At 51.3% G+C, this 24,141-nt stretch overlaps 3 protein-coding genes across 6 annotated transcripts in view; all 3 read left to right on the top strand.

Annotated features, from left to right (window-relative positions):
• Nucleotides 1-3,463: 3,463 nt before the first annotated feature.
• Clk2 (CDC-like kinase 2) lies at nucleotides 3,464-14,357 on the top strand. Of its 3 annotated transcripts, none has more exons than XM_005411602.2 (13): nucleotides 3,464-3,584; nucleotides 5,466-5,635; nucleotides 6,812-7,037; nucleotides 7,720-7,804; nucleotides 8,159-8,225; nucleotides 8,408-8,524; nucleotides 9,570-9,736; nucleotides 10,822-10,916; nucleotides 11,810-11,939; nucleotides 12,037-12,119; nucleotides 12,275-12,354; nucleotides 12,522-12,612; nucleotides 13,835-14,357. In XM_005411602.2, exons 2-13 carry the CDS (start codon nucleotides 5,466-5,468, stop codon nucleotides 14,018-14,020), a joined length of 1,497 nt encoding a protein of 498 aa, XP_005411659.1. In that variant the 5' UTR covers nucleotides 3,464-3,584; the 3' UTR covers nucleotides 14,021-14,357. The 3 variants fall into 3 exon arrangements, with proteins under 3 accessions (XP_005411659.1, XP_005411657.1, XP_013363795.1); XM_005411600.2 differs by having other exon boundaries at nucleotides 3,466-3,584; nucleotides 6,809-7,037; nucleotides 7,717-7,804; XM_013508341.1 differs by lacking the exons at nucleotides 3,464-3,584; nucleotides 5,466-5,635; nucleotides 7,720-7,804 and having other exon boundaries at nucleotides 6,914-7,037.
• Nucleotides 14,358-14,911: 554 nt separating this feature from the next.
• Nucleotides 14,912-19,896, top strand: Scamp3 (secretory carrier membrane protein 3). Its single transcript, XM_005411595.2, has 9 exons — nucleotides 14,912-15,125; nucleotides 15,460-15,537; nucleotides 16,132-16,266; nucleotides 16,351-16,471; nucleotides 17,136-17,264; nucleotides 18,247-18,406; nucleotides 18,507-18,608; nucleotides 19,098-19,215; nucleotides 19,450-19,896. The coding sequence occupies exons 1-9, from the start codon at nucleotides 15,060-15,062 to the stop codon at nucleotides 19,594-19,596; spliced, it is 1,056 nt and encodes a 351-aa protein (XP_005411652.1). The 5' UTR covers nucleotides 14,912-15,059; the 3' UTR covers nucleotides 19,597-19,896.
• A 634-nt stretch (nucleotides 19,897-20,530) lies between these two features.
• The window catches only part of Fam189b (family with sequence similarity 189, member B), a gene marked incomplete in the record, with an annotated part of 6,261 nt that continues 2,650 nt past the window's right edge, over nucleotides 20,531-24,141 (top strand). Inside the window, 9 exon segments of one of the 2 annotated variants that reach the window (XM_013508339.1) lie at nucleotides 20,532-21,270; nucleotides 21,481-21,537; nucleotides 21,737-21,847; nucleotides 21,954-22,073; nucleotides 22,321-22,428; nucleotides 22,946-23,121; nucleotides 23,235-23,334; nucleotides 23,630-23,699; nucleotides 23,926-24,141. In XM_013508339.1, coding sequence (XP_013363793.1) covers nucleotides 21,046-21,270; nucleotides 21,481-21,537; nucleotides 21,737-21,847; nucleotides 21,954-22,073; nucleotides 22,321-22,428; nucleotides 22,946-23,121; nucleotides 23,235-23,334; nucleotides 23,630-23,699; nucleotides 23,926-24,141 — 1,183 coding nt within the window. 2 annotated transcript variants of the gene reach the window in all.

Raw genomic sequence — 24,141 nt, 5'->3', positions numbered from 1 at the left:
TATTCTTCCCTTCTAAGCCCCTTAGTCGCTCCAGCTAGCACAGCTAGCACACTCCTAATGCGTCCCTCCAGCCCTCACCAAAGACAACGCTGCCCGCCATCGCGTGGATGCTGAGCACACAACGCAGAGTGCAAAGGCCCTAGCCTTACAGCCGCTGCCCATCTGGGTCCGAGGACAAACCAAGAACAGGCATTTAGGGTACTGTGGGATGGTAGGTGCTGGACATTTGGAAATATGCCGCGTTCCTCTTTGTCTTCGTTTCTTATTGCCACTGCTCTATTTCAAGCCCTCAGCACTTTTTTTCCACTTAATTTATTTCAGAGACCTCTAAAAGAGCCTTCAATTCCCCCGGCCCCAATTTTAAAAGGTACTGGGATGGAACCAAGGGTGCTGTACCACTAAGCCACATTCCTGGCTCTTGTATATTTTATTTTGAGGCAGGGTCTCTGTAATTTGCCCAGATTGGCCTCAAACTGGAGATCCTCCTGTCTCAGCATTCCAAATGCTAGGATTAGAGGCACTGCATCACTGCACCAGTCTCAACTCTTTATTTTACTTTTTTTGTCTTTTTGAGACAGAGTCTCACTGTGCAGTTCAGACTGGACTTGAGCTCACTTTGTAGTTCAGGCTGGTCTCGAGCTTGCAACGATCCTCCTGCCTCAGCATCCGAAGTGCTGGGATTATAGGCGTCCACCACCACAACTCTTTATACTCTCCCAGCTTCCTCTCTAATTCAGCTCCCTGCCTGACACTGAGATTTATTTATTTATTTTTTGATACCAGGAATCGAACTCAGGACCTTGGGCTTGGTGGGCTTGGCAGGCAGGTGCTTTTGCCACTGAGCTATATCCCTGGCCCTTGACACTGAGATTTTTGCTGAGGTTATACTGCTTCAGGGTCCTCTTCAGGAGTCAGCACCAGCTCAGAAAGTGAGACCAAAATCAAGAACTGCAAGACTACTCTTTTTTTTTTTTTTGGTACTGGGACTTGAACTCAGGACCTTGTGCTTTCGAGGCAGGCGTTTATGCCACTGAGCTATATCTCCAGCCCAAGACTACTCCTTTTGACAGCTTCCTTAACTAGAAGCAGACCAGGTACTGCTGGCACAACTACCTGGACTCTCACCAGTCTGTGCACTACTGGCACCAGCATGTGTGCAGGTCCTTCTGCTCTGTGCCCTGGGTCGCAGCCTGGGATGAGAGATCTGAACTGGCTCCACCCTGCTTCTCTGTCCTTTTCCTCAGTAACAAAGAGGGACCTGGGTATATGATGGTCTTTACCCCAGAATCCTGAAGCATAACTAATAATAAAAACTGGATGAAAAAGAAAATTCAAATGTATCTGTATCACTTGTGTAAAGTCCTTCAAAATTCTCCATAAAATCATATTTAAACACCAAGCCAGGCATAGTGGTGTAATCCTATCACTTGGGAGGCTGAAGCTGGAGGGTTGCCATGAGCTGGAGGCCAGCCTGGGCTACATAGTGAATTCAAGCTCAGCCTGAACTACATAGCAAGACCCTGTCTGGAACAAACAAACAAACAAACAAACAAGCAAACATATTTAAGTCCCTTACCATGACAAACTAAGGTACTGCAAAATTTGGACCTAGTTTTAGTACCTCTCTGCTGACAACCCAACTTTGGAAAGCTAGGGATGCATCCTGCTGAGATGCATTGTTCTGTCTTGTTTCCAGACCTTCACAAATACTAATTTTTCTCTATTTGGTAATTTCCAATTCACTTTCCAACAGCTGTTTCAGATTTCACCTCCTCTAGAAAACCTAGAAACACTGTTGTAGTCTAGAGCTTTCTTTCTCACTTTTTTTTTTTTTTTTTGAGACAAGATCTTGCTATGTAGTCCAGGCTTGGCTCAAATTCAGCGATCCTACTGCCTCAGTCTCCTGAGTGCTGGAGTTCTGGTGTGCCAGCACGACTGTATCTTTAGGTTATTTTATTTTTTGGGTACTGCAAATTGAACTCATGACCTCAAGCTTGCCAGGCAGGCACTTATGGCGCTGAGCTATATTCCTGGCCTTCTTTAGGTTATTTTGTTTCCCTTCCAGTTTTCCTTTGTTATCTTCAGGCTATTTTGTTGCCCTTCCAGTTTTCCCTTGTTATCTTCAAGTTGTTACCCTTCCAGTTTTCCTTTGCTATCTTCAGGTTATATTGTTTCCTTTCCAATTTTCCTTTCCCTCTCTCTCTTTTTCACCTTGGTACTGGAGAATGAATCCAAGGCTACATTCCTAGCCCTTTTAAATTAATTAATTAATAATTATTATTATTAGTTTTTTGTCTTTTTGAGACAGGGTCTCATTATGCAGTTCACGCGGACCTTGAGCTCACTTTGTAGCCCAGGCTAGTCTGGAATTCGCAATGATCCTCCTGCCTCAGCCTCCAGAGGGGTGGGATTACAGGCGTGTGCCACCACCTCAGTTTTTTCTTTAAATCTCTTCATCTGGTTTGCTTGTTTTCCTTCCGGTTCTTTAAAATTTAGTAAACAAGCCAGGCGTGGTGGCGCACGCCTGTAATCCCAGCACTGGGAGGCTGAGGTAGGAGGACGGCTGTGAGTTCGAGGCCAGCCTGAACTGCATAGTGAAACCTCTCTCAAAAAAGTCCAAAAAAGAAAAAAATTCAGTAAATATATACTTAGTACTCATCATGTAAAGGACATAGAGCTAGTTCTTTTTTTTTTTTTTTTTTTTCCGGTACAGGGAAGCGAACTCACGACCTTGCGCTTGCCAGGCAGACGCTGTGCCGCTGAGCTAAATCCCCAGCCCAGATCTAGTTTTCAAGTGATTACTCTCCTTCGGTACTCAGTTCTCCCCTGTTCTTCCCAGCCATACACCCACCATACATGTATAACTTCAGTTCAAAACGAAAAGTGGGAACCTTTCTTTGCTGGGGTTAGGTGAGTGAACTGTTTTAAAAAATGCGTGTTTTCAGGCTATGCTGGAGAATCAGACCTGACCACCAAGTCTCACTAACCAGAGTCATAGCTGACTAACAAAGATACTTTGTGATACTTTTTTTCCTTTCTTTTAAATCTTCAACGCTGAGCGAGCCACAGATACCTGTAGGAAAAATACAAGAGTGAGGAAGGATGGTAAAGGACAGGAGACGGGGCGCCCACCCCTCCCTGGCGCACGAACTTCCGCACTAAGCACCTCCGCCCTGGGCCGGGCTTGCCCACGCCCAAGAACTATTGAGCACGTGGTGGCGCGCGCGGCCCTGGGGGCGGAGCCCAGGGGCAGCTGGGAGGCGACGCAGGACGTACGCGCGTGCGTACGTGCTCGCTCACGGCGGCGGCGGCGGAGCGGAGAGGCCGGAGCCGGAGACCGAGCTGGGATCGGGCCCCGGGCGGGGGCGGTGCGAGCGGCGCCCAGCGGATCCTGGGAGCGGGGACGGAGCCGGGGCGGGCGGGACTGGCGCAGAGCCCGGGAACGGGGCGGGAGGGCCCAGGGTCCCGGGTTGGGGGGGTGGAGCCGCACTTCGTCGCCGCGGGGGTGCCGGGACTCCGGCCGCAGTGCCGCCGCCATCACGGACTTCCTGTGGGACAAGCGCACGGGCCTCGCCGCCAGAACGGTGAGCGCGCGGGCTGGGGAGCGCGGGGTCGCGCGGGAAGATGGCGACTGTGGGCGGGCGGGGACGGGATTGGGGGCAAGGGACGGGGGCGAGGTTGAAGGGAGGAGGAGTGGGGAGGTGAGGGGAAGGAGGTCGGCCTGCCGTGGTGGTGCCCAGGAAGACCAACCCAGGAAACTTGGGGAGGAAACAGTACGGGAAGGGCGGTGGGGTAGGGATAGGCGTGCTTCCGGAGATGCACAAGAGCAGAATATCTTCCGAGTTGGACCAGGGGGGCCAGGCCAGGCCAGAGAAGTGTCATTTGGAGCATGGTGGCAGAGTCTGACTCCTGGAGTTAGTATTGAGTTTCTTGAGTAAGAAAGGGGAAGAAAAGATTCCGAAATGTAGACTGGTGGGTTAGGGGTGCTTTCTGGGAAAAGGCCTGTGAGGGACTTTGATGGCAGTTTGTATAGGGTGAGATGGCATTTATGTGGCTGTGCTAATCAGGGTTTCATTACCTGGGAGAGACTTGCACTTCCATATTTGATATCCTGCCAGCACCGTTAGGCCAAGAATGCATCAAATATCACCTTCATCAGTTTGAGGAGGTTGGGAAGAAGTTGCTTGGAATGGCAGCCAGATGTTGGAGTTGTTAAAACTTGTGCACTCCTGGCCCTCCAGACCACTCTCCAAGCTTCTGTCCCAAGGCTTTCCATTTCGCCTTTCTCGTCTCTTCTTGGATTGTGACAATGATATCTCTTCGATATATTTTTTTATTCCTTAATGGAAAAAGGCATTTGTGAATTGTACCATTTCAATTCTCTTCGGTCAAGTAGTGCTGATATTAACTAAAGTTCAGTTTATCTTTACTTTGTAATCATAAGGCAGGAGGGGCCAGATAGAAAAGTACAGTTCTGGCTTACTGTATTGAAACTTATGAGAACTGAGAATGTAGGAAAGTCATAGAACAGTTGTCTAGCATGCATCAGGCCCTGGGTTTGAGTCCCCCGGAGTTACAAAAAACAAAAACAAAATCACATGCGGAGATTTGGCCAGAGATATGATTAAGAGATCTTTAAGACTTTCTAGTGTTCGGTGTTTACCTGATGTATCTACAGTTCTGGGAAACTGGAGTCCTGCCCTTGATACATACAGGTGGTCTCGTTGAAATTAGGTACACTCTCTGTAAACAAAAGCTTTATTCTGTTGACTTGGAGGAAATCAGAGTGGCACTGATGTATAGCTTATAGTGCAACTATGATGAACAGTGTAACCATCTCCATCAGCCATGCAGCCTTTCCTGTAGATGAGCTATGGCTCAGACCTCAGGGTGCTTATAGAGCTATGTTTGAAGAAAATCAGGTAGAGCAGCTGAATTGAGAAATTCTTTCTAAAGTTTCCAACCCAAATTAGTAGGTTACTATATATACTCCAAGAAGGAGGAATTGCAAACACAAAAAAAGCCTGAGAAAGTTGTGTGTGTTAAAGAGAAAAGAGCAGATAGCTGGGCACAGTGGCACACACAACTCAGGAGGCTGAGGCAGGAGGGTGCCCATTTCATGACCAGCCTAAATGGCTGGGTGTGATAGTGCACACCTGTAATCCCAGCACTCAGGAGGCTGAGGCAGGATGATTGCTACAAGTTTGAGGCAGCCTTGGTCACATAGGCCATGAGTTCAAGGCCATGAACTATATATTGAAACCTTGACTCAAAACCCCACCAAAAAGAGATTAAACTACTTAGCCTTTAAAAAGTCTAAACTCCTTAGACCTTGTCTCAGAAAATAAGACAAAATTTTTAAAGAGCAGAAAGCAGCTTAGTAACATTGGAGCAACCATTGCTTTGAGAAGACTTCCAAAAACTTAGCGCTTTCCCTGTTGTTTCTTCTTTCTCTTCCCTTCCAGATGCCTCATCCCCGAAGGTACCATTCCTCAGAGCGAGGCAGCCGGGGGAGTTACCATGAACATTATCGAAGCCGAAAGCATAAGCGGCGAAGAAGTCGCTCCTGGTCTAGTAGCAGTGACCGTACACGGCGGCGCCGGCGAGAAGATAGCTACCATGTTCGTTCCCGGAGGTGAGGTCTCAGGAAGAGAAATTGACTCTGGATGTTACACATGCATTTGTTCAACAAGTGTTTATTGGTTATGCACTAAGGGCACTACACTCAGCTGCTGGCTCACGGTGCTTTGTGGATGAATGACAAGGGCAGGGGTGTAGTTCAGTGACAGGGCTTTGTGTAGCATGCCTGAGTCTTTGGGTTCAGTTCTCATCGCTGGGGAAAGAAAAAGGATAGCACAATGAGCCATTTTTACTGCAGTGTTATTATAGAGGAGGTATGTACTTAGCAAGGGGCTAAGGGTATACCCAGTGGGTTTGTTTGGGGTGGACTAGGCTGTGAGTTGAGGGGGAACTTTTTTTTTTTTAAATTTTTAAATTTTTATTAGTCCATGTTTGCAGTACATGTGATAACATTCATTGTGTAGAGTTGGTATGTACATAGTACATCTCAATTGTTTGGGTTTTTTTGTTTGTTTGTTTTTGTTTTTTTGTCTTTTTGAGACAGGGTCTCGCTATGTAGTTCAGGCTGGCCTTGAGCTCACTTTGTAGCCTAGGCTGGCCTCGAACTCACAAGGATCCTCCTGCCTCAGCCTCCCGAGTGCTGGGATTATAGGCGAGCACCACCACACCAGGCTCTAATACATCTCAATTGTTAAATTTGCCCTTCCCTCCATGTCTTGCATTTCTTGGTCCCCTTCCCACTTGCAAGAGGTATTTTGAGACAGGTTTTGGCTTTGTAGACCAGGTTGGCCTCAAACTCATAATCCTCCTGCCTCAGGCCCTGAGTGCTGGGATTACAGGTGTGCCATACCACATGTGCTTGGTCTGCCTGGCTTTAAAAATTTAGTGGCATGTTGAGTGGGAGGAATGGTTTGGAATTGAGCAATGTTAGATTTCAGTCAAGATGGCTAGAGAATGAACTGGTTGTATCACTAGAGAGGAAGACATGGCCCCAGAAGGAGTGGTTTTGTAGATGCCTTTTGGAGGTTAGGGCAACACAAAGATGTGGGGAATCCTCTGCTTCACCTTACTACTCTGGTCCTCCGTGCTCTCAGAGTGACTGGAATATCTGAGAACAGTTTTTCTAGCATTGCTGTGCTATAACTGAGGCAAGTCTTTGTTCGTGGCATGGGGTGGCGGGGACCATGGCCTGACCAGATGCACCTAATAGGTGTTCGTTGTCCAATAGCAGCTACGATGACCATTCATCTGACCGGAGGGTGTATGACCGGAGATACTGTGGCAGCTACAGGCGCAATGACTACAGCCGGGACCGGGGCGAGGCCTACTATGACACAGACTATCGACATTCCTACGAATATCACCGGGAAAACAGCAGTTACCGCAGCCAGCGCAGCAGCAGGAGGAAGCACAGACGGCGGAGGAGACGCAGCCGGACATTCAGCCGCTCATCTTCGGTGAGTGCCAGCTCAGCCCCTTCTCCCCATTCTTCTAGCCCCTGGAACCGTGGTAAGTGAGAAGTATCCTTGTTCTAAACTGAGCCTTGGGGCATGAACATGGAGGTGGGCACTGAGTCTGCCCACGCTTTTGGAAGCTGTCCAACTCTTGAAGGGCCGGGAACCTGCTTTGGAGACGGATAGGCATGGAGATTTTGTGACTTCTGGTGCCCTCCCTGGCATGCTGGGCATATTGTGTTGGGAGCAGCTTCTCTGCCCCAGAGGTCTGCACTTGCTGAAGGGGAATTTGCTTGTAAACGGTGTTTTTCTTCCAAGCCCTGGGCTCTGCCTTGTTAACAGGCAAGCTTGGGTGGGGGCAAAGGGAGACTTGTGCCCATCCAGAGGGTATTGTGAAGAGCATGGGGTTGTGGGTGACACAGGCAACGACATCACTTCTCTGCTCTGCCCATATCTCTCCCTGTTCCCATTTGGGTTTGGGGACTTGGGATTATGCGCCGCTCTCTCTTCTCACACCAATCCGTCTTACTGCATCTGACGTGTTCCCTTCCACTGTCCCCCATCATCGTCTGTCCCCCTCGCTGGGCGCCTGTGACCGGTGACCCCTCCACCACCCACCCCGCCTCCCTCCGGCCCCCGCTCCGACACCTGGCTTGCTCCGATCCCCCCTGCCCCCCGACAGCAGCACAGCAGCCGGAGAGCCAAGAGTGTAGAGGACGACGCTGAGGGCCACCTCATCTACCACGTCGGGGACTGGCTACAAGAGCGATGTACAAGCCAAATCGTAACAATCCTATAGCCTGTAATGGTCCCATAGCCATCCTAATGTCCCGAGCCAACCCAAGTCACAGCCTCTTTTGCCTTTTCTCAGTGGTGTTGCTCATCTGGGTGGTTTGAGTTGCTGTTGAGAATAGACCTTTGTTGGCCACTCCCAGCTCTCATGGCCCCTGGGTTAAAGGTGGTGGGAATCATGCAGGGGTTTCTTCCCCTGTGACCATCTATATCTGTTCCCCTTCCTTCATCTCCTAACCCCATATGTGATGCACATTTTTTTCTTCCAATTCAGCTCATTCCTCCTCTTTTTTTTCCCTCCCTCTCCCCTACCCTCCTGTCTTTCATTGCAGATGAAATTGTCAGCACCTTAGGAGAGGGGACCTTCGGCCGAGTTGTACAGTGTGTCGACCATCGAAGGTAAATAGCAGCCTCTTCCCAATTCCATACCTGCTAGGCAGAAAGAGATGGTGGGAGTTATCTGGGACTTTTTTGCTAATTAACCCAAGGTAGGATTTCTTAGTCTACACACAGCCCCATTCAAGCTGGAATGTGCTTGAGAATGCAGCAAAAGCTTCCTGTGCTTCTTTGCAAACCTACAGGGGTGGGGCTCGAGTTGCCCTGAAGATCATTAAGAATGTGGAAAAGTACAAGGAAGCAGCTCGACTTGAAATTAATGTGCTAGAGAAAATCAATGAGAAGGACCCTGACAACAAAAAGTAAGGAAGCAAAGGAGTAAGTGGGGGGCGTGCTGAGAGCCTCCATCCTGCTCAGGGACATTCCAGACTGGGCTTAGGCAGGCAGGGGAGTCTAGACTTTCTCATCCATTCATCTTTTGTTTATCATCTTAGAGTAGAAAACAGGGTAGGCAGGGGGGGTCTGCGAGATTCTCTAAACCATCCCTCTTATTCCCAAGACAATTAAATTGTTCTGCAGTTTGGCCCCAGTCCAGGTCAGTTTCTATTGAGCTATATCCTGGAATTGGTCCTGGGCCTCAACATATATATCTTTACCAAAAAATGAATTACTGTTAGGCTGGAGATGTAGATCAATAGTAGAACTCTTGCCTATCAGGCATGAGGTCCTGGGTTCAATCCCCAGTACTGAAAAAAAAAACTGCATTTAATCTAGTACTGTACTGTGCTAATGATGCTACATTTATACATTAATGTTTCCCCATACATTCACAGGGCAAAAATAGAATGATAGCATTAAAGACATACAAAAGGCAATAGGGATAAACATGGGCAAAAGTGGCTGATAGTGAATTTCAGGGGATGGGGTTGGGATTTGGAAGTGACTGTTTGGGCTGGGCATGATGGTGCATGCCTGTCATCCCAGCACTCAGGAGGCTGAGGTAGGAGGATCAAGGCCATCCTTGACTACATAGTTCAAGGCCAGCCTAAACTACACAGTGAGACCCTGTCTCGAAAAAAAAAAAAAAAATGGTGGTGGTGCCCGCCTATAATCCCAGCACTCGGGAGGAAGTGACTGTTTGATAATTTAGGGATCATACCTGGTTGCAGCTTGCCATTCAACAACACTTCAGCAAGTATACAGGAAAATGTTTGAAGACTGGCAGGTAGCACCTCTTCTTGGGACTGCCAGTTCTCTACCTGGACTGAATTTTCTTAGTAATGTTAGCTAGCTGGTTTGTTTTTATAAAGTATGTGGAATCAACCCCTATGCAGTCCTTCCTTTTGGAGGGGTGGTTGGCATATGGGAACTCATCAGACATCCCCTTCCCTCCATCTCTCTTCCCAGCCTCTGTGTCCAGATGTTTGACTGGTTTGACTACCATGGCCACATGTGTATCTCCTTTGAGCTTCTGGGCCTTAGCACCTTCGATTTCCTCAAAGACAACAACTACCTGCCCTACCCCATCCACCAAGTGCGCCACATGGCCTTCCAGCTGTGCCAGGCCGTCAAGTGTGAGTGGGATGGTCCGACGTGGATGCTGGGGCAGCCCCTCCCTCCATTAGACCTTTTCTGTCCCAGTTATGGACTGGTGAAGCCCCTAAACAGCTTACTTAGGATTAATCATCTTCACAACTTCTCTTTTGACTTTGACTTAATTTCTTTAGTGTATGGTCATACCACCCTATGATACACCAGATCTCATCATCTTGTTTCACTCCTTAGTGGAGGCTTTCACAATCACAGATTGCTTGCATTCCACATTCAGCCTAGAGGGAGCTGGGAGAGATCAAAGGACTTAGTTTTTCCTCCTGCTCTCCTTATATTGGGAAAGTGTTAGATAGCAAACACAAAGACACAGAAAAATATTCCAATCCCAGCACTCAGGAGGCTGTGGCAGGAGGACTGCCTCAAGGTTGAGGCCAGCCTGGGCTACAAAGTGAGTTCAAGCCAACCTAAACTCCATAGTGAGACCTGGTTTCAGAAAAAAAAAATTCCACTGGCTAAAAGTTACATATGTCTGAGATGAGACTCTCTCTCCCAGCAAAGCAGATGGGAACCCGAGTAGTTCAGCTAAACAGCCAGGTAGAATATCATACAAGTTCACAGTTCCTCTGAGTCTTCCTAGCTCAGTTGGACAGAACTGAGTCTGCAGAATGTCAGATACACACATCAGCTGCACGTGGTGGCACACGCACTCGCCTGTAATCCCAGCACTTGGGAGGCTGAGGCAGGAGGATGGTTGTGAGTTTGAGACCAGCCTGGGCTACAAAGTGAGCTCAAGGCCAGCCTGAACTGCACAGCAAGACCCTGTCTCAAAAAGACAAATATGTACATACATACATACATCATGTTAGAGTCAATATAAACTACCACATGTACCACACTTTTTTGTATCAGTTGAGATATATACGTATCTTACATTAATTTAGAGCAGGGTTTAGACCAGGCATTTCATGTAGTTACAGAGCAGAAAGCAGACCTAGTGATTTGGGACCTGATCTATACCAGCTTATATTGGGTGCCTAACTTGGGGTGAGTGACTGCCAGTGAGCTCTGGTAGTCTGGACCAAGCCTGACCTGGGCTTTTCCCCTGCAGTCCTTCATGATAACAAGTTGACACATACGGACCTCAAGCCTGAAAATATTCTATTTGTGAATTCAGACTATGAGCTCACCTACAACCTGGAGAAGGTAAGATGGACTGATCTGCTTCTTGGCCATGCTGGGCCATTTGCTTTTTGCTCTTTTTGTTCTCCATTGTGTGTCTTTGGCATTTTCTGTGTCTGGCTGCAGCTGGGTAACACTAGAGTACTAGAATAGGTTAAAAGGGAAAGATTTAAGAAGATTTAAATTGGAAGAGGTCTTGAAAAAGGGTTTCCAATGGAGTGAAAAAGCACTCCCCACCCCCAGTTATAAGACATGTATTTCTATGGGGTAGGGAAGTTCAACTTCTATGACTAGAGATAATGGAGATCTCAGAGCTAAAAATGCTTTCCATCTATAGCACTTAGCCTTTGCTATGTGTTAACATATTTTCAGAAAAACAGTTCACCAGCTGGTCCTGGTGGCGTATGCCTGTAATCCCAGCACTCAGGAGGCTGAGGCACAAGGATCACAGCGAGTTTGAGGCTAGCCTGGGCTACACTGTGACTTCAAAGCCAGCCTGAACTGTGTAGCAAAACCCTGTCTCAAAAAAAAAAAAAGCACACCAGTCACTTAGATGTAGTCTTCCTCATGTTTATATATTTGCATACAACTCTATAATCATGGTTCCCTTCCATGCCCACTGTTGTAAGCCAGGAGATTTTCCAGACTGTGGGATGGAGCAAGCTAGAGTTATTTTTTTAATGTGGTACTGGGAATTGAACCTAGGACCTCTGCATTGAGCTATGTCCCTAGCCCTTTTCTTAATGTTGTGTTTTGAGACAGGATCTCACTAAGTTGCCTAGGCTGGGGTTACAAGTACATACACACTACCACACCTGAGTCAGATGCTTTTTTTAAGGCTCTAAAGTACTGTGGAGAATGCTGGTAGAATCTTGGTCTGTAGTGCAGAGATTCATCACTTCCTGCTTTGCTCCTAGAAGCGAGATGAGCGTAGTGTGAAGAGCACAGCTGTGCGGGTGGTAGATTTTGGCAGTGCTACCTTTGACCATGAGCATCATAGCACCATTGTCTCTACTCGCCACTACCGAGCACCAGAGGTCATCCTTGGTAAGGAAGGGCAGGCTGTCTTAAGTATGTGAAGTGATGTGATAAGCGTAGGGCCCTCTAAGCCTTACAATACCTGTTCTCTCCTATTCCCACCCAGAATTGGGCTGGTCACAGCCCTGTGATGTGTGGAGTATAGGCTGCATCATCTTTGAGTACTATGTTGGCTTCACTCTCTTCCAGGTAAGTGGGGAGGGGTCTTGACCATCTGGCATTCTTCTGCCTGGTTTCCTTGGGTCTGCTGGGACCTGCCTTCTCACACCTCCACATGCCCATCTGGCAGTTGATCCTCCACATCCCTTCTCAGCTGCATGGTCAGATTGGTCTTTGTTTCCCAGACTCATGACAACAGAGAGCATCTAGCCATGATGGAAAGGATCCTGGGTCCTATCCCTTCTCGGATGATTCGAAAAACAAGGTAAACCTTGAGTGGGAGGGACCTAAGCCTTTTCCTTTGCTCTCCGAAGAACTGGTGTTTCACATCATCATATTTTTTCTTTGATACCTCCCCCAGTTACTCTCTCATACAGAGAAATAAGAGAAGTATCTTTTAACCTTCTGATTCCGCAACCTCCCCTTCTCTAGAAAGCAGAAATATTTTTACCGGGGTCGCCTGGATTGGGATGAGAACACATCAGCTGGACGTTATGTTCGTGAAAACTGCAAACCACTTCGGGTGAGCCAGGCGGGGACAAATAGTGCCCAGCACCCAAAAGTCACTTCCTTAAGGCAGTTGGCCACTGGAATGCACTCCACAAGCAGAGGGCTAGGAATGGAGGGGAGGAAAACTGAAAAAAGACGTCTTTTGCCAGGCATGGTGGCACATGCCTGTAATCACAGCACTTGGGAGGCTGAGGCAGGAGGATCACTGTGAGTTCAAGGCCAGCCTGGACTACGTAGCGAGACCCAGTCTCAAAACAAAATCTACCCCCCACCCCCCGCCCCCCGCCCCGGGAGTCGAACTCACGACCTTGCGCTTGTCAGGCAGGCGCTGTGCTGCTGAGCTAAATCCCCAGCCCCTCAAAACAAAATCTTTGGTTAGTAAAGGACAATAGTGCTGGGTGTGGTGGTGCACGCCTGTAATCCCAGCACTCTGGGAGGCTGAGGCAGGAGGATCCTTACGAGTTCAAGGCCAGCCTGGGCTACAAAGTGAGCTCAGGGCCAGCCTGAACTGCATAATGAGACCGTCTCAAAAAGACAAAAAAGTAAAGGACAAATAGGAGAGTGGTTTGTGAAGGTAAGGAGGTTAAACAGCCTAATCTTGACAACCACAGAGCGCAAAGCAGTGTCCTGGATTCTTTAGGCAAAAAAAAAAAAATAAATTACCATTTGAAGAACTTACATTTTATTGCGCTATGGAAGATTCCTGAAGTTGACAAGGATATACAAGTAGAAAAACCTTTCAAAGGGTATGAAAGAGTAATTGTGCTAATGGGAAGACGGATTGAGCTGTTATATCAGAAATGTTGGAGTAGGCATGGTGGCACAGACCTATAATCTCACCACTCTGGGAGGCTGAGGCTGGAGGACAAGTTGGAGCCCAGTCTGGGCGATTTGGTGAGATCCTGTCTTAAAAAGGGCCAGGAAGCTGGGTATGGTGGCACATACCTGTAATCCCAGCACTCAGGAGGCTGAGGCAAGAGGATCAACACGAGTGAGTTCAAGGCCAGCCTGCAATATATATTGAGACCCTGTCTTAGAAAAAAACAAGAAAAGGGCCCGTGCTGAAACTAGAATATAGCTCAGTGTGGAAGGGCCTGGATTCGGTCCCAAAAGAAAAACATTGGTCATGGTTTGTTTGTGGTAAACCAGCAATCCGAATGGTTACAAGTAGATCCTTAATGAAAGCAGGGTTTCTAAGCATCCTCCTTCACCTCTTTCCTGCCCTCCTCCACCAGCGGTATCTGACATCAGAGGCAGAGGAACACCACCAGCTCTTCGATCTGATTGAAAGCATGCTAGAATATGAACCTGCTAAGCGGCTGACCTTGGGTGAAGCCCTTCAGCATCCTTTCTTCGCTCGCCTTCGGGCTGAGCCACCCAACACCAAGCTCTGGGACTCCAGTCGGGATATCAGTCGGTGACGATCAGGCTCTGGGCCCCTCTGCAGCTCTTACAGCAGTGGGTGTCCAGTCCAGGACACTGGTGCTTTTTTATACAAGAGAACAGAGCCGGAGCTTATGCCCTCTGGCTCCTTGTACACCTGTGAATATGTGAAATAGTGTAAATATGAAAGAACGTGTACCTATCACTTCAACCCCTGCCTTGTACATAATGCTGTTCATCCACACTTCCTGCCCTTGCCTGCCCCCTCACATGGAGTTGGATGGGGGCAGAGTCAGGTAACCAGGTGGCATCTACCCCATGTTTTATAAGGAATTTTGTACAGTCTTTGTGAAATAAATGATGTGCTTCATCTGACCTCCCCTTCCACGGAGTTACAGGTTTGGGGATATTGGGGTGGGGGGGATGAGCTTCTCAGAGTTTGGGTATGAAGAGAGTTGCACTTACCGTCCAAAATGTCCTTAGCCAAGCAGCCAGAGTAAAGTAACAGCATTGTAACTGGAGGGCAGCGAGGGATGAAAGAGCTTTTCTTGCAATTAAAATGGGGACAAGTCGCATTTCTCTGATATGGAAGGTGGCAGTTATCTGATACGGAATAACGAGGTTTGGGAGAGGTCTCGCTGAAGCCATTAGGTTCCTTCCCCTTACTCCTGGGTAAAATTAAAGACCCAAAACTTGTACTTGGGCTCCTAGCAGTTCTGCCTCAACTAAGCAGAAGGTTCGCGTCAGACTGCGGGCCGGGTTTGTGGCGCGAGGCCGCCTGGGAAATGTAGTTCGTTGTTCGAAAGAAGTCACGTGAGGGAAGGGGCAGAGCTGAACTGCGGGCGCTGAGTTAAGAGTGTCACGTGGGGCACTTCCCTCCTTGCCTTTGGTCAAGGCGCAGGCGCGGCGCGTTGTGGCTGCGGGCATCCTTAAAATCCTTCCGGTTGGTTCAGCCAATCCGTGCATAGAGGAGCGGGGCGGACCGACAGGAGCGGAGGGAGCTGAGGGCCACCGCTGCCGCCACTGCCGCGGCAGGGGCGTGGAGGGCAGGGGGCGGCGGAGCCCGCAGTTATAAACATGGCTCAGAACAGAGACGGCGGAAACCCGTTCGCCGAGTCCGGCGAGCTGGACAACCCCTTTCAGGTGACTCGCGCCGGCCTTCTTTGGCCAGTAGGGTTGATTCTTCCCGGTTCTGTAGGGTCGGGCTAACTTGTAAGCCCACTCATGACATTTGATCTGGGGAGGTACCGCCACGTGGGGGGTGACGGTGGCTCCAGACCAGTGAATACTTGGAGAGGACGGCCGATTTCCTGTAAGGAAGAGGTGCTGGGGCGTAGGGCGATGGACTTGGAGGCAGATGTTGGAACAACATCATGGCTCAGAAGGTGCAATACTTGGAGCCACGGGTAGTTTAGAAGAGATCCCGAGGAGTTCCCCTGGCACCGAGTGCCGTTTGAACAAGGGTCTCTATCCTTAGGACCCAGCTGTGATCCAGCACCGGCCAAGCCCGCAGTATGCCACGCTTGATGTCTACAACCCTTTTGAGACCCGGGAGGTGAGCTTCTGGAGAACACAGGACCAGGAAGGGCAGAGTATGCCAGTGGGCCCTTTTTGGGGACAGGGGACTTGGCTGCATGGAGAGGACAGAGGAAGCACTGTGGTCTTAGGTCCCTGAGAGACACCAGTCCTCCATAGATGCCTGGTCCTTTGAGCTGTAAAAGGCAGTCTTGGAAGGACCTGGAGTCTGGTAGGGCCTGAACCAAGCCGCTATCGGGAAACACTTCTGAAGAAGGTCAAGATCGGGGCTGGTTAGGGTTGAGAAAAGTGTTGATGGGTGTGCAGTTAGAAGGCAAGGATGTGGAGGACTAGACTGTTCCTCAGGATAGAGAATAGTTTAAGAAGTTAAGGGAGTGGGTGTGTAGAGCACTGTGTACTTTGAGTGTTTGGTGAAGAACTTAATCTGACTTGTGTTCGGGGATGCTGCAGGTCACAAAAGAGTTCAACATACATTGAACACAAGCATTAGCTTCCTAACAACTAGGAGAAGAGCTATTGCCCTAATGAATCCTGGTTCTAAAGATTTTGAAATAGGCTCTATATTTCTGTGTTATGAGGGACCAGATGATCTCCAAGGCCTTTTCTCCAACAGCCGACACCAGCTTACGAGCCTCCTGCCCCTACCCCTGCACCTGCACCTTTGCCTCCACCCTCAGCCCCCTCTTTACAGTCCTCGAGGAAGCTCAGCCCCACAGAACCCAAGAACTATGGCTCCTACAGCACTCAGGTCAGGGGTGTATGTGCAGGCGGGGACAGGGAGAGGGAGGAGGCCTGGGACCCAGACCTTAAACCTTCTGCTCATGCTGGATAGGCCTCAGCTGCTGCAGCCACAGCCGAGCTACTAAAGAAGCAGGAGGAACTCAACCGGAAGGCAGAGGAGTTGGACCGCAGGGAAAGAGAGCTGCAACATGTTACCCTGGGGGGCACAGCCAGTAAGTGGGGCCTGGTAGATGAGCAAGAGCATCTGGTATTTTGGAAGGAGCAAATAAAAGGCCTTAAGAGCATGGGCCCTGCAACTTACTTAATCTCTTTTTTTGCGCTCTCTCTCTTTTTTTTTTTTTTTTTTTGGTGCTGGTATTGAACCCAGGGCCTTGCACATGCCAGGCAACACTCCACAACTGATCACAACCCCAGCCCCTTGGGTGCTTTATCTTAAGTGCCTCGATTTTCTTATTTTTAAAGCAAGAATAATATTTGTGTCTGTTTGACAGGATTATTGTGAGGGTTAAAATTGTATATGAGAAATACTTCACACAAATTTTTTTCTTTTTTTGAGACAGGGTCTCTCTGTGCAGTTCAGGCTGGTCTTGAACCCACTACAGAGTCCAAGCTGGCCTTGAACTCATGGCAATCCTCTTGCCTCAGCTTCCTGACAGCTGGGATTACAGGCGTGCACCACCACGCCTGGCCTGGCGGTACAATGTTTAGATGTTGGAAATGTTGTAATAATAAACATTTGCTACTGTTACTTTACTTGTTCTTGTCTCTGGAGATCCAGGATTGGGAGGACTTGAGGGTGGACGGAAGGGGAGGTGATTCCCCCAGTTGGTCTCTCTGTCTTACTTCTGGGCTCCTCCTGTTCTCTGTGCCTTACAGCTCGACAGAACAATTGGCCCCCTCTACCTTCCTTTTGCCCAGTCCAGCCCTGCTTTTTCCAAGATATCTCCATGGAGATCCCCCAAGAATTTCAGAAGACAGTGTCCACCATGTACTACCTCTGGATGTGTGAGTAGTTTGTTTGGGTTTTTTTGTATGTTTTTTTTCCGGTACCAGGAATTGAACTCACAACCTCACGCTTGCCAGGCAGGCGCTGTGCTGCTGAGCTAAATCCCCAGCACCTAAATGTGTGAGTAGTGAGCAGCTTTTTGAAGGAAGTTACAGGTAGATCTCTTAGTGCCCTGGAGTCCATTCACTGAGGACCAGACACTTCATTTCTCCTCAGCATTTGAGAACAAGGGTAATTTCTCCAGGAGTCTTACTGTTATTCTTTTTATTATATTTAGGACTTTTTCGAACCTGTCAACCAGCCTGCTAGCAAGTGTATGTTCTTTCCTCTTCTCTTTCCTTTGTCCCTATGCATAGACATATTCTGAATTTTTTCTTTTCTCTTCTCTTCCTTTTTTTTTTTTGGTGGTGTTGTGGTTTGTATCTAGGGCCTCATGCATGCTAGGCAAGTGCCTTACTACTGAACTATATTCCTTGAGCTTTTCTTACTTTGAGACGAAGTCTTGCTAAGTTGCCCAAACTGGCCTTGAGTTTGTGATCTTCCTGCCTCAGGAGTAGTAGTACTCCCTAGTAGTTGGGAGTACAACCATACTGCCTGGTTGTATTCTGAGTTCTTTAAAAGTCTGTGCAAAGACCCACATATAGATGTGGTACACCTCTATAATCTCAAGCTTCTCAGGAGGCTGAGGCAGGAAGATTACAAATTTTGGGCCAGTTTGAGCAACTTAGTGAGACCTGGTCTCAAAATACAAAAAGTCTATGAATGGATATCCAGCTCCTCAAACAAACACATAAATAAAGGTCTTTGCAAGGGGATCAGTGCAAATGAGATTTGCATGTTATGTGTTCCTTGTTAAGTTGATCCTATGAAGGTAGGAACTGTCTTCCTTTGTGATGACACATTTGTGGAGGATTGTGAAGTGGGGGAAAGAGCTTCACTCCAGTCCAGAAGCCCTAGTCACACTGTCCCTGTGCCCCATAGGCAGCACTGCGGCTCTTCTCCTGAATTTCCTCGCCTGCCTGGCAAGCTTCTGTGTGGATAGCAGCAAGGGCTCAGGCTTTGGGCTTTCTCTGCTCTGGATCCTCCTTTTCACTCCCTGCTCCTTCGTGTGCTGGTACCGCCCCATGTATAAGGCTTTCCGGTAAGTGGAGGAGGAGGTGATGTGGGGCCTGGGGTAGGCCCTGCATCTGCTTTTCCAGCCCTAATTCTTCTCCCACCCTCCCCATTTTTTCTCTTTACAGGAGCGACAGTTCATTCAATTTCTTTGTTTTTTTCTTCATTTTCTTCGCTCAAGATGTGATCTATGTCCTCCAGGCCATTGGCATCCCAGAATGGGGGTTCAGGTGTGTGAGGCCGCCGGTGCACCCTCACTCCCTGCTAATCCTCTAGACCAAGCCAGCACTGGTTACTGGGGAAGGGGTTGTTCAAAGAAAGGTGGTGTGTTTTTCCTTGGGACATGCTAGTTTAAGGACAGAGAGGATATACTTACGGTATGAGAGTCCAGCTAACACTGGGCAGCAGAGATTGAGGGAAAGAAGGCATGTGGTCCATCTGGGAAGGCTTCCTGGAGGAGGCTTATGTGAAGATGACTGAAGAGAGAGCGGTCTGTTTGCATGGAAGATGCCTACAAGAACTTGGAGAGCTGGGTGCTAATGGTTCAGAAAGTGGAATTAAACTGTGAAGAGTGGATGTCGTGGGGATTGTGGTTTGTGGAATGCTGCCAGCCTGGCAGGGGTGGGAATAGGGCATGTTTGTGACATACCGTGGAGAAGCTGGGACAATGGAGATCCAGCCCCTAGCCACCCCTTCTCACCGGCACATGCCTCCCACAGTGGCTGGATCGCTGCTCTGGTAGCGCTCAAGATCAACACTGCCGTAGCCGTGCTCATGCTGCTGGTCGCCCTGCTCTTCACTGGCATCGCTGTGCTGGGAATTGTGATGCTGAAGCGGGTGAGGGGCTGTGTGGGAGGCTGGGCCAGGAGGGTGAGATCATAGGTCCCAAGGGGCCACAGTGGAACATTTAGGAGAATTCTCAGCTAATGGACTTCTGGGCACTGTATGAGTGCGTGTGTGCTTCCAGAGAGGGTCAGGCCCAGGAGGCAGCAGGCTGGGAGCGGCCTTGGAGTTGGGTGGGTGGGGCAGCAGTGGCTGCACTCTGCTGTAACATCTGCCCTCTTCTTGCAGATCCACTCCTTATACCGACGCACAGGTGCCAGCTTTCAGAAGGCCCAGCAAGAATTTGCTGCTGGTGTCTTCTCCAACCCGGCAGTGCGAACCGCAGCTGCCAACGCAGCCGCTGGGGCTGCCGAAAATGCCTTCCGGGGGCCATGACCCCTGTCTGGGACGCCCTGGCCCTGCCACTTGAGGGAGCCTATATAGCTCCTATCCCTGAGGTCTCGGACTGGGGAGACATCACTACTTGATGGCTTCTCTACAGTGCCCCCAATTCCAAGGCCATGACTGCTGAACCCTACATGGAGGTGCCAGGAGGTCACTGTGACCCGGTCACTGCTTGGCCTTCCCTTCACAGACCACAGTCCTGCCACCGCTGACACACTCCAACCCAGCTTCCCTCTGCTGTGCCAAGGCTGTCGCTTCAGTTATTTAAATAAAAAGAAAGTGGAACTGGAACTCAACTGTTTCCTGAGTTTTTATTGGAAATTAGGCCTTTCATTTTTCTTTTAAAGCACTGGGGAATTGAACCCAAGGCCTTCACAGGGAGCTACACCTGCACACACACACACCCGCTTTTTTTGTTTTGAGACATTGAGACTGGCTCTTGCTAAATCACTAGGTTGCTGGGCTCAAACTTGGGATCCTACAATTAAGCTTTGAGAGAAAGCAGACTGTGGAAGGGACTGGGGTGGAAGCAGTCAGTGCACTCCGCAGGGAAGGTGGGACCGTGCTGAGTAAACAGCGCTGGCGGGGCGAGGGGGGGAAACACCAGCGAACCTTGTTTCCCACCCTTCCCCATCAATGACAAGAGCCTGCTACTTCGGCCGGGAACTGCAGCTGGGAGCCTGCGAGGTTGGGCGGGCCCCTAAAGTACAGCTGGCAGCTCGGCCAGCGTCGGGGCAAAGCCGGGAGGCAAGGCGCCTAGTCCTGCACTCCGCACCGGGTCTGAGTCGGGACTACAGCTCCCGGGGTGCACCGCGCCGCGCGCCCCTCCCCGCACCCTGCCCACCCCACCCCACCCCACCCCCGCCTCTGTGTCCTCCCGCTGCGGCCGAGCCCGGGGAGCCGAGCATAGTGGGGCCGGAGCCGGGCGGGAGCTGGGCGGGAGCTGGGCGGGAGCTGGGCGGGCGACCCGGGCGAGGTGGGGCTGCGGCCTCCTCCGAGGCGGCCAGGATCCTGCAGCGCACTGAGGGCGCCCCGACCGCGCCCCTCGAGTCTCCCAGCCCCTCCTCTTTGGACCTCTTTCCACCCTCCCGGCTCAGCACCGCTGCGCTTTCCTCTCTCTGGGACCAGCCCTTCTCGGCGCCCTTGTGCCCTAGGGAGATGCGATGAGCCGGTGCCCCCGCGTCCTCATCGCCGCCTCGGGCAGGGTGCCCACCCAGTGCCCGTGGTGGGGAGGGAGCACCCCGCAGTCCCTCCGTGACGCCCCTCCGGTGGCTCCCCCCTCAGCTGGAGTCCTTGGGCAGTGCCCCCAGGGACCCAGCCAGGGGGTGGGCTCTAGAACGAGGTGGGTGGAGAGGAGAAAGGACGGGGCCTTGGGCGCCTCTGAGATGCTCCCAAGCGCCAGGGGGTGCCGAGCGAGGCGCAATCAGCCAGGCAGCAGGCATGATGCCCTCGCCTAGCGACTCCGTCCGCTCGCTGACCAGCCGGCCCAGCACCAGGGGCCTTACCCACCTCCGCCTCCACCGACCCTGGCTGCAGGCCCTACTCACGCTGGGGCTGGCCCAGGTGCTCCTGGGCATCCTGGTGGTAACCTTCAGCATGGTGGCCTCCTCCGTCACCACCACCGAGAGCATCAAGAGGTCCTGCCCATCTTGGGCTGGGTTCTCGGTGAGTTGGGTACACAGGGTGCTCAGTGACTGGGTGGGAGAGACTCCTGGGCCCCACCCCTCCTCACCAGCTTCAAGCCCGTGTCCTTGCCTCGCCTTGCCTCCCTCTTCTGGTCCTGTCCCTCCTGGCAGGGCCGGGTGCATCCTGTGGCAAGGGGCTTACTCAGGTGCCTCCCCTGCCAGGCTGAGCCTGTCCCCACTCTGTCCCCAGCTGGCGTTCTCCGGGGTAGTTGGCATTGTGTCCTGGAAGCGGCCATTCACTCTAGTGGTAGGTGCCAGGGTCCAGTGCCCCCTGGGAGGCAGGTGCCCAGCACCAGAGGGGAGGCCCACTGTGCCCTCAGGAAGGGAAGTGGCTTTCCAGTTGGTGCCAGGCAGGCACAGAAATGTCTATGGAGGTGGGGGCTCCGTCCGTGGCAGAGGGGTGCTGATGCAGGTCTCGGCCCTGAGCTGGCGCCCTCTTTCCCCAGATCTCTTTCTTCTCCTTGCTTTCGGTACTCTGTGTCATGCTCAGCATGGCTGGCTCTGTTCTCTCCTGCAAGAATGCTCAGCTGGCCCGGGACTTCCGACAGTGCTCCATGGTGAGATGTGAGGAGTGAGAGCTGGAACAAACTGGTTGGGGGAGGTGTGCAGGACACTTGAGTTTGTCCTGACCCAGGCTACCTCCCCCTTCCCACTCCTACACAGGATGGAAAGGTCTGTGTGTGCTGTCCCCCTGTTCCCCTACCCCGGCCCTGTCCCGAGCCAGGGCAGGAACTGAAAATTTCCCCTAACTCCACCTGTGATGAAGCCCGCGGCGCACTCAAAGTAAGTGGGCACGTCCCCCTTATCCCTGGCAGTCCTTCCCCCCTATCTTCTTGGTTCCCATCCTTGCCTTCCTTCCCCAGATCCTCACAGGCCCAGAAAATGTGGTTTTGTTTTGGGGAGTGCTGGGGGTCGAATCCAGGACCTCACACATGCTAGCAAGTGCTCTACCACAGTGTTCCCGGGAAGCCTGGGAATATGTGGGACACATACCTTTGCAGACCCCTCAGCCTCCCTTCTTCCGCTGCAGAACCTGCTCTTTAGTGTCTGCGGGCTCACCATTTGTGCTGCCATCATCTGCACCCTGTCTGCTATTGTCTGCTGCATCCAAATCTTCTCTCTGGACCTCGTGCATACGGTGAGAACATCCCAGAGCCAGGCAGCATCCGCCGGGCCTGAGGAGCCAGGGATGTGTGTGCTGGGACTGGGCCTGAGGGCCAGTGACCAGAGGGCTGGCTTCTAGGTACCTGGGGCTGTGGCTCACCTGCTGGATATGTCTGTTGGAGCGATATTTAGGGGGCCAAGGAGAGAAGACAGGGAATTGCTAATTGTGATGGTGCCAGTCTGAGCCAAGAGAGGGGGCTGTAGACAGCAGGACTGGATGGGTTAGAGTCTAGACCTTAGATAGAGGTGGGGATAAAGTGACAGAGAACACAAGTGGTGACTCTGGACGGGAGGCCCTAAGGAGGAAGAATTTCTGGGTAGGCTCAGGGTGATGCAGGGTTCAGGAAGAGCTGGTTATATGTGAGGACAGGAGCAGAACTGGAGCTTCTTAGAGGGAGGCAGGCCCTAAAAGTAGCATAGCTGAGAGAAGAGTGTGGGCGGTGAGGAAGAGCTGGACTCCCAGAAACCAGGCTTGACCTGCTTGCCCCCAGCAGCTGGCCCCTGAGCGCTCAGTCTCAGGCCCCCTGGGGCCACTCACCTGTACGTCCTCGGCTCCTGCCCCTCTCCTGCACACCATGCTGGACTTGGAGGAATTTGTACCACCCGTGCCCCCACCACCCTACTACCCCCCAGAGTATACGTGCAGCTCTGAGACAGACGCGCAGAGGTGAGGCCAGGTGGGGTCCGACAGGGGAACTGAGGAAGGGGGCCTGGGGCTGGGGCTGGAATGGTGGGGAGCAGTTACTTTCCAGGCTTTGATCTTCTCCCTCATCCTGCCAGCATCACATACAATGGCTCCATGGACAGCCCTGTGCCCCTGTATCCTACTGATTGCCCCCCTTCTTATGAAGCTGTCATGGGCCTTCGAGGAGACAGTCAGGTGAGTGCAGGGCCTGGGGCGGGCCAGGAAGCTGGGGAGGAGCCTGAACAAGCTGTTGTGGGTCAGGAAAACGATAGTTCTTGTGATCTTTGTAGTCCTACCACATCCTCTGCTGTCTTTGATCTTCCCCAGAGCCTGGTGAGGTGGGTGGGACAGGCACTGCGACTTCTGTGTTACACACGTGGAAAGTCAGCCAAGTGACAGAGCTGGCCTGGGATCTCGGAGTTCTGTCCAGCGCGTGGGAGTGGCTCTGCCAGTGTGCGTGGTGGACCTTTGACTCTCTCATCTTCTGCAGGCCACTCTGTTTGATCCTCAGCTTCACGACGGCACCTGCATGTGCGAGCGAGTGGCCTCCATTGTGGATGGTGAGCAGAGAGCGAGGGGGAGGAGTGGATGAGGCAGGGATGCCATGGACAGGAGGGCCAGATCGGGGCCTCAGCTGATGATTTAGGGACAAAGGAAGGCTGTGGCTTCTTGAACCCTGGATCGGCCTGTCTCTTCTGAGACAAGCTAGAGACGGACTGGCCCAAAGGCGGCGCTGCCTGGCGGGGACACGCCGGCGGTGCTACCAGCGCCCTCTGCCGCCCACAGTGTCCATGGACAGCGGGTCTCTGGTGCTGTCGGCCATCGGCGACCTCCCGGGGGGTTCCAGCCCGTCAGAGGATTCGTGCCTGCTGGAGCTGCAGGGCTCCGTGCGCTCCGTCGACTACGTGCTCTTCCGCTCCATCCAGCGCAGCCGCGCCGGCTACTGCCTCAGCCTGGACTGCGGTTTGCGGGGGCCCTTCGAGGAGAGCCCCCTGCCTCGGC

Source organism: Chinchilla lanigera, unplaced genomic scaffold, assembly GCF_000276665.1.
Source record: "Chinchilla lanigera isolate Chin_1 unplaced genomic scaffold, ChiLan1.0 scaffold00144, whole genome shotgun sequence".
NCBI classification, from domain to species: domain Eukaryota; kingdom Metazoa; phylum Chordata; class Mammalia; order Rodentia; family Chinchillidae; genus Chinchilla; species Chinchilla lanigera.
This window is presented reverse-complemented; position numbering and strand designations above follow the sequence as displayed.